At 33.7% G+C, this 8,681-nt stretch overlaps 1 protein-coding gene across 1 annotated transcript; it reads right to left on the reverse strand.

The window, feature by feature from the left end:
* Window positions 1-4,688: 4,688 nt before the first annotated feature.
* On the reverse strand, window positions 4,689-8,681 carry LOC123887086 (protein PFC0760c-like). The gene is made up of 5 exons (XM_045936368.1): window positions 8,316-8,681; window positions 7,404-7,458; window positions 7,242-7,298; window positions 5,893-5,970; window positions 4,689-5,413 (listed from the first exon to the last, which is right to left on the reverse strand). The coding sequence occupies exons 1-5, from the start codon at window positions 8,622-8,624 to the stop codon at window positions 4,935-4,937; spliced, it is 978 nt and encodes a 325-aa protein (XP_045792324.1). The 5' UTR covers window positions 8,625-8,681; the 3' UTR covers window positions 4,689-4,934.

Genomic DNA, 8,681 nt, shown 5'->3' on the forward strand with positions numbered 1-8,681 from the left:
TACAAACTAATATTTACACTAATATTTAAATTAATGTGTACTGATTACTGAGAGACTTACGGTCATAAATAATAAACTCTAAAGTAATATTTACGTTAATGTTTGTATGAATACGTATAAAGAATAACTTAAAATTATTTATAAAATTATTATTATTATTTTTAGAAAAAATTTGGGCTGGACTGGTGTGGTGGCTATAGCCACACCATGCCTCACAGAGGTCCGCCCCTGGTTGTCACTAACAAAATACTCGTAGAAAGGTTGTACGATGTCGGTTTTTTTTTTTATTTTCAAAATTTTGAATTATAAGGAGTATAAGAAGTAATTAACTCTTATAATTCAGAGACAATCATTTTATATGTTTTGAAAGCAAGCTATTGGATTGTTATACCAATCCGACAACTCTAAATTAACAGTGTTCCCTAATCGTCCTCTAAACCAAAACCAATGTAAATAATTTAATTTGGTCCACTAATGATCTTAACTGTTGATCAGAACAGGTAGATGGTCAGCTGACAGTTCGTTGAGCAGGTGATTGACGGCGGGTCGAGCAGCTGATCCACGGAGGGGGGTTGTACCTGCAGGTGCTCCGATGCCAAAGTCAGAGAGATAAAGAGAGCACTGAAATACAAGAGAGAGAAAGTAAATGAGTGAATGAATAGTGTTACCTTGCTCTCCTGTATAGGAGAGCTTATATAGCCCCCAGCGTTGGGCCAAAGGTCCTCTTATTGGGCTGGATCTGTTTGGCCCAATAAGACAGACTGTCAAGATATTACCCTTAGATAGTGGGTGAAGCAGTAATCTGCTCATATCTTGGTAGAGAGGTTCTACCGTGCTCTGCTAAGGTGGATGTGGTTGGACACACTATGTTGAGCCAAGTGGATATGATGTTGGACTAATCTTAGGTACCGTTTGGCCCGACTTTTTTATGACTTTTTTTTTTGTTTTAAGTAGAAGTCAGGTCAAACACAAATTAAAAGAAGCTCTTCAAAAAAATAAGGACTTATTTTTATTGAAGAAAAACAATGCATAAGGAGTCCAAAAAAAAGTTAAAAATATTAACTTATAGATGACTTGCGGCTCCTTTTTTCAGTGTCCTCCCTTCGATACCCGATTCCAACAATTTTAACCTTTTGTATTATATTGAAAACGCTGGTAGCTAAGGTAACCAGTAACCACTAACCACATCATATATACTCTCTTTTTTTCAACGAATACTCATTTTTTATTTTTATTTCATGAAGGTATTACCTTTTCTTTTTTATAAATAAATAAATGACTATGTATTACTTTTTTGATGATTTTAGAAAAATATGACTACATTACTTTTTTATGATATCTAATGTTAATACTACTATATATTATAAATTAACTTTCTAAAACAAAAAAAATAAATAACAATATATATTACAAAGCCATGTTATCGAAGCCACTAGGTTAATTTGGTCTAGTGGCGAGAGATTTTGATAGTATGCATGACGTCTTAAGTTCGATCATCATTACCAATGTTGTAAACAAAAAAAAAGTCATGTTATCGAAATATTTTATTTTTTACCAAATTTTATTAAAAGACTAATATTTTCTTTTTTGATAATCGAAAGACTAATATATTATTCTTATTAAATATAAATTATAATAACACATGTTTTTTTTAAAATAAAAGGTATCATCCGTGCGCAACTGCGAAGACTAATATTCACTATACTGTCGTTTATTACATGCTTTTTTAATAATTATAATTACAGTACATTTCTTTTTTAAGAAATATAAAGTACTATAATATTATCTTTTATAAAATATTTACCAAAATTTTTAAATTAAATTTATTGTAAGTTTTTCAAAAATAAAATCACCAAACAACTTTAACTTTATTTATAAAGCACTTATTTTGAACTTTATTTTAAAGTAGCTTTTAGACGATAAAAAAGTCGGGCCAAACGGACCCTTAGTCCAGAACAACTAAACATGAGACATTGACATAAGTTCCTCTAAATAATATGTTATTACCTAAGTGTCTTATACTTCACATCTTCCCAACAATATAATATGACGAAACCTCTTGTTAATTCTTCCGTTCACCAAATACTGCAAAGTGGTGCGAAACAGTAACCAAAGGGATATAATTTGTTCCCAGACACTTATAAATGTGTTCCCGAACTTTAACAGAAACACTACATTGAAATAGAATGTGATGGATATCTTCAACATCTTTGAAACAGAAAACACAACTCCTCTCATGGTTATTAGTGATAATCTCTTTGCTAAATAAAGCCTCCCTAGTTGGTAATTTTTCAAGTGAACATCTCCAACCAAAGATACTAACTTTTGACGGGACATTATTCGACCAAAGAAACTTCAAAGCGTTCGCCGTACTAATGGGTTCAAACTCAGCCAAAACAGTACTATTCTGCAGAGACAAATAGGCGAACTGTAGAGAAAAACAACCAGCTGCGTTTGGGTTGCATCTACGCCTGTTGCTACTGTCCCTGCAAGGGCAAACCTGTTCCAGCAGCAGCAACAATAAATCGCACCATGCTTCAGCTTCAGTTGTAGTAAACCTGTCATACGACGTTGTTGATTGTCAATATCTAAAACCCTCCGCGGAGGTGTGTTATATAAACACAAAAAAGTTGGACAAAAATACAACACATTTTTTCTCCACTCACAGTACGGATATCGAGGCGTATAACAAATATTAAAAAAAACAAAAAGTGTAGTTTTGTTGTATTTTTGTTAAATATTTATGTTTAAATAACATTTTTCTTATACTTAATGTCTGGATTTAGATTATTTTCAGCAAAAGGAACCTATAGGAGAAACAAAAATAAATAAAGTTTATTATAAAATATTATTTTTAAAAAAACAAGTACGGCTTTATTTGGTTTACTCAATCCATAATGTCTAGATGCTCTTAATTTATAAAGGCTTAAATGTAGTTTTGCCCCCCCTGTTTTGATTAAATCGGAATTTTACCCCACCTGTTTTAAAACGCGGACTTTTACCCCCCCTGTTTTATAATTTGTTGGATTTTGCCCCCCCTAAAATTCTGCTTTCGAGTCACAACTTTAAAGTTTCGCACACAACTCAATTTTGATCAATAATTTACCAAAAGGATACCGAAATGACCGTAATCGAGTTATCTTTCCACATAATCAAACCCCACTGAATTTGGAGTTACAAAGAGAGATTAATTACCGTTTTAGTGAAGGTATGTCCCCCAAAATTCTGCAAAAAATTTGTTTTCGAGTCACAACTTCAAAGCTTCGCATACAACTCAATTTGGATCCATAATTCACCAAATGGCTACCGAAATGACCGTAATCGAGTTAGCTTTCCACAGAATCAAACCCCACTAAATTTGGAGTTACAGAGAGAGATTAATTACCGTTTTAGTGAAGGTCTGTCCAATTACTAATTCTGCAGAAATCTACTTGTGATCTTCAAATTCAACATCGTCTACCGAACACATCGTAACTCCAAATTCGACGAAATTGAAATGCCAACAAGGGTAATTTCGTTAGATTTCCATACATGTAAATAGTATTAAAAAATGAGCTACAGGGTGAGAGGAATGACGAGAATACCAGTAGTAGTTTCATACGATAATTAATTTGAACAGACCTTCACTAAAACAGTAATTAATCTCTCTCTGTAACTCCAAATTTAGTGGAGTTTGATTCTGTGGAAAACTAACTCGATTGCGGTCGTTTCGGTACCAGTTTGGTGAATTATTGATCCAAATTGAGTTCTGTGCGTAGCTTTGAACTTGAGGCTCAGAAGCAGATTTTGTGCAAAATTTTGGTGGGGGGGCAAAATCCAACAAATTATAAAATAGGGGGGGTAAAATTCTGCATTTTAAAATAGGGGGGGTAAAATTCCGCATTTTTCAAAATAGGGGGGGTAAAACTGCATTTAAGCAAAAAAACAAAAAACAAAATTGAAAGTTTGAAACTTTAATCCCCAGTTTAGAAGGGAATTTGGAACTTTGGACCAATGACCTATCACCTCCGGAGACATGTATATATGTTGTGCATGATTTGAGCATGCAATCTTCATTCAAGTTGCATGTGGCATCATCATATTTCAATGTTGAAATAAATTCTCTAGAATGGGAAAGAAATTTTCCAGAAGGGAGCTGCATATTTTGCGAGTTTACTCCGCATTGAAGTTCCCTGCTTGAGACTGTTTCTCCAACTTGACAATACTCGGACAGATTTGTTGCAGCGTCAAAACGTGTGATAGACGAAGAGAAAGATGTTAAAAAACAAACCTACTGCTCCATGTTGATCTTTGATAGACTCATGTATTAAAGTTCAAACATTAATAGGAGCATCACACAAATCAAACTTCAATAGTTACATTACATCAATACTGCATAACATTGCAGCAAAATTCATTTCATAGTACCCTGCAACATAGTCATAAACCCCTTAGACCCGTTTCTTGCCACACCTTTTTCGCAATCCTACCATGCACAGCCTAAGCTTGGCAATATATATATATATATATTGCAAAACAAATACTATTATGCATATGCTTATACAAATATATTGAATGAAAATGAAATTTATATAAAATCCACTAAACTATGTTAGAACAATTTCCTACTTTGAAACATCAACTCGAATTTCATTAAACATTACACTATTCTATCCTTCACATTCAAAACTATGCATTTCCCGCATTAATTACTGAATATGAATTTCATAAGTGATACATACACATACATTTTGTATCAATTTCAACCTTAGTTTTTTCAATTAACAAACATCAAGTTAATAATTTGGGCAATTAAACAAGACATTATAATGACTTTGATTTTCATATATGTAGAGTCATAACGTTCAAAACTGCTTTATATTCCTACGAAAACAAAAGGAACAAAATAATTAGAGTAAAAGAAAACACCGACCTACCTACATTCTTAGTCCTCATTATGCTATTTTCTGGCTCTCTGATATTCCCAAATCATCGTCATCTACTATGAAAATCCCCTCACCACCCTCAATATCCTCATCATCATCATCATCATCATCATCATCAACTTCTTCTTCTTCATCATTATCAACATCTTCACCATCGTCGTCGTCGTCTTCATCATCTTCATCATCCCATTCTTCGTCGTCTTCATCATCTTCGTCATCTTCATCATCTATGTTAGCAACAAGAGTATTAAATTCAGGAGGGGGAGGGCAATCTTCAGTGATTGCCTCGTCCCTCTTCATCACCAGATGCCGAATGACTCTTTCATCTCTGTCCAACATATTCTTGAACTCGTCGGTATATTTGGCGTCCAACTCAAAGTTCATCAAAATATAGTGTGCTTTACTAGCTTTCTGTATTTTGTAAGCCAATGTTCTCATACCCCAATCATTGAATCTCCACACTCTTCCTTTCTTCTCCCTCAAAAAGTCTGCAAATGTTTGGAAAAGAATCACAAAAACAACCAGAATAAACAGAATTATGGTTTCACTAAAAGATAAAAACAAGTTAAAAAACGTTTTTTGGTTAATGCCCGCATTGCAGAAACTATTTAGAAACTACGTGTATGTTAAATAATTGCGATATATCCACTGTCTAGGTCATTATCAAAGAACTTAATTTCAGATAGCAGCTTTTTTCTGCCAACCGTATATCCAATCGGCAAATTCTGCTATGCAACAATCCTATAATACTACTATAACTGCTATTTCACAACATTTTGGAGTATAAAATAGCTTAACGAAAACAATACCGCTTTGTTCAAATTCCGCTACAGTATACCGCTATAACAACACTTCAGTGACTGCCAGGAAGAAATCGTTACCTAATGAAATTATTCTATTTCGCATCATGGGAATATAAACAGTTTGGAAAAAAATGAACGCAAAGCCGCGAACTGTAAAAGATTACCTTGAACTTTTTCATTGACAGCTGCAACCTCTTCTTCATACTTCTCGTGAATTAAGTAAACAATCTCGTAGTGGCGCACTGCAAAAGCAAAGAAGCGGAGTATTGTGAGATATAGCATTTTACTTTTCTCCATGCATATAGACAACAAAATTTCTAATTTTTTTCCCGTCTCTGAATGAGATCATGATAGATTCTTCATGGCAGCCGAAAATGTAAATACTGAATCTTCGAAGGAAATAACTATCACATTATTGCTATTAGGACACTATAACACAAACACACACCACAAGAGTTGACAGCTATTAAATAAGAATTTGAGACGGTCGACATATAATGGACAAATGACACAGAGGTATCAATCTAATGAGCGCAAACTAAGGCCAAAAGTTAGCAAAATCAGGACACTAATCTGTAACACCCCGAACTAACTACCCTTAAAAGACGTGATCTTAAAAACTTTTTAAAGATAAGTAGCCGGAGCGCTACGGAAAAACATTTTCAAAACGATCGTGCACACAATTCATTTTTCATGAGAAGTTAGAAGTTTGTAAGCTTAGAAGCAAAGCAAGAACCCTAGGAGAGCAAGAAGAAAAACTCGAGCAAGGAGAAGAGATTTAGAGGCCAAGAATCATCATTCAATCCAAGGTGAGAGTGGTTAAGCATAAGCTTGGGTGATCCAAGAGAGGGGAGGTGTCTAGCCTCCATTCCTGAACTCTCTCATCCAATTTCTTTGGGGTTTGGGTGAAGTTTCTTTATCATAAACATGTCTTTTCATCTTAGTATGCTTAATGAACATCTAGGAGGGAATATGTATATGTTTGATGATGGTTTTGCATGTTTATGCAACTTTGCTTATTTTGCAAGAAATTGACATGAATTATCTTTTGAACTATTTTGTTCATTGCTTTGAAAATCCTTTATGTTATGTTTTCCGCTGCGACGTTTCGTGTCGTGTGCACGATCGTTTTGAAAATGTTTTTCCGTAGCGCTCCGGCTACTTATCTTTAAAAAGTTTTTAAGATCACGTTTTTAAGGGTAGTTAGTTCGGGGTGTTACATAATCCACCTAGAGCAAAGGAAGAACATCTATATTCGATATTATTGTCGTTAATGGTTTAGGGAACGCATGGTTTGGAAACATTATCTAACAAGGTCATGGATGACTAGAATAGTACGCCATTGTTATTTGATAATTTGAATTTGAATAACCATACATATGCAAGAGTTGACAGATAACAGATTTAGAAAATGAAAAAAATTATGAAATAGTACTTGTGAAATTCCTACAAATAAAAATTGCATTAGTGCAAAAGTTTCATATCATCTCTAAACAAGAGAAAATTTACTTACATAGTTCAACATCCATATCAGATTCCACCTCAAGCCTCAGCGATTCATAGAGTTCTCCTGTAAATCAAAATGAAAATTAAAAAAAAGCTTACCATTAATCCATAATCATTGAGCCTACAAAGAAACTAGGACAGACAGAATAACTCAACAATAACCACTTACTTTCATCATCATCTTCAAACTCCGGAAGAAGCTTACCATCTTCCTCAACTTCCTTCTGAAAATTACAAGTTGAAAACCACAATTGATTATCAATAAGAAAATTCAACTCGAAAACTAAAAATAAACCATCAATTTAGTCCCAAAAGTAACACTCTGTCTTCAATTTAGTTCCTACCTGGTTGGTTTGCAAAAGGTAAATACTGGACAAAACAACACATGATAGAACAACGCAAAACAAAATTAATAAGTAGTCTCTAAAGTATATGAAATCCGTCAATTCAGTCCCTAAAGTATTCATCATTTTAGTACATGCTATTAAGCTGGTATGGATTACCACGACGGATTTTCATACTTTAGAGACTAAATTGGATAGATAATGATACTTTAAGGACTAACTCGATGGTTTATTCAAAACTAAATTCTGCACAAAAGGAGCACCAAGAATGCATCAACTAGTGTCATTCATATACTTCTTCTCTAATGTCAAATGCTAATAAGTCATAAATTACAAAATGAACAAATTTGCCTTTTTCCTTATCCTAGATAGTGAGCACTCTTCCCTTCAAAACAAAAAGATAAGATTTTGCTGTTACCAAATGAACAAAAAAAAAACCTTTAGCAGTTACCATCTATGCAGCACAGACGCATGAAGCATGACATAATTCAATATAATTATATATGTGGGTGTCGGACACTGAAGCATGTCCAACACCGGGGTATGCCTAATCCAAGGAGTGTCCGTGCATCATAGGTTACCTGTGCAAATTCCACCAATTTTAAGAGTGTAAACCCAATGAATTTTCAAAAGGGTATCTTATTCTTCTTAAGACAAAACAATAAAAACTTGCAGAAAACTACACTAAAATGAATAATAAACAAAAAACAAATGAAAGGTATGATTAAAAATGTAACCTTTTTAAGAAGAACAGATTCAGGGAAGAACCCAGTTACTTCATCTGATTTGGGTACAAAACTATGACTATCTTCTTTCTTATCATTGTTGCGGGCATTGAGAATAAGTGGTAATGATTTTCTAGGCTTATTTTGAAGAGAAAATTGCCCTGAAAATGATGATGATGAAGAAGAAAGATTGGAATTTGGGAAGTAATTGAAGTTGAATCTAAGAGAATTTGATGCTAACATGATGAAAGGTTTTTTTGGAGGTTTAGGTAAGAGATAAGAAGGTTTTAGATATGATGAACGATGGAATAATGTCTCCATAGAGAATAGAGAGAGTTAGCTTAGAGAATAACACTTGAAACAAAACAATAACTGATT

Source organism: Trifolium pratense, linkage group LG5 (assembly GCF_020283565.1).
Source record: "Trifolium pratense cultivar HEN17-A07 linkage group LG5, ARS_RC_1.1, whole genome shotgun sequence".
NCBI lineage: Eukaryota > Viridiplantae > Streptophyta > Magnoliopsida > Fabales > Fabaceae > Trifolium > Trifolium pratense.

Excerpts from the sequence above, each read along its gene's own strand:
- LOC123887086 (XM_045936368.1), bottom strand. The coding sequence starts at position 8,624 with ATGGAGACATTATTCCATCGTTCATCATATCTAAAACCTTCTTATCTC. Across the intron at positions 7,459-8,315 it reads AATCTGTTCTTCTTAAAAAG|AAGGAAGTTGAGGAAGATGG; the intron begins GTTACATTTTTA and ends TGTAATTTTCAG. Across the intron at positions 7,299-7,403 it reads GTTTGAAGATGATGATGAAA|GAGAACTCTATGAATCGCTG; the intron begins GTAAGTGGTTAT and ends TTTGATTTACAG.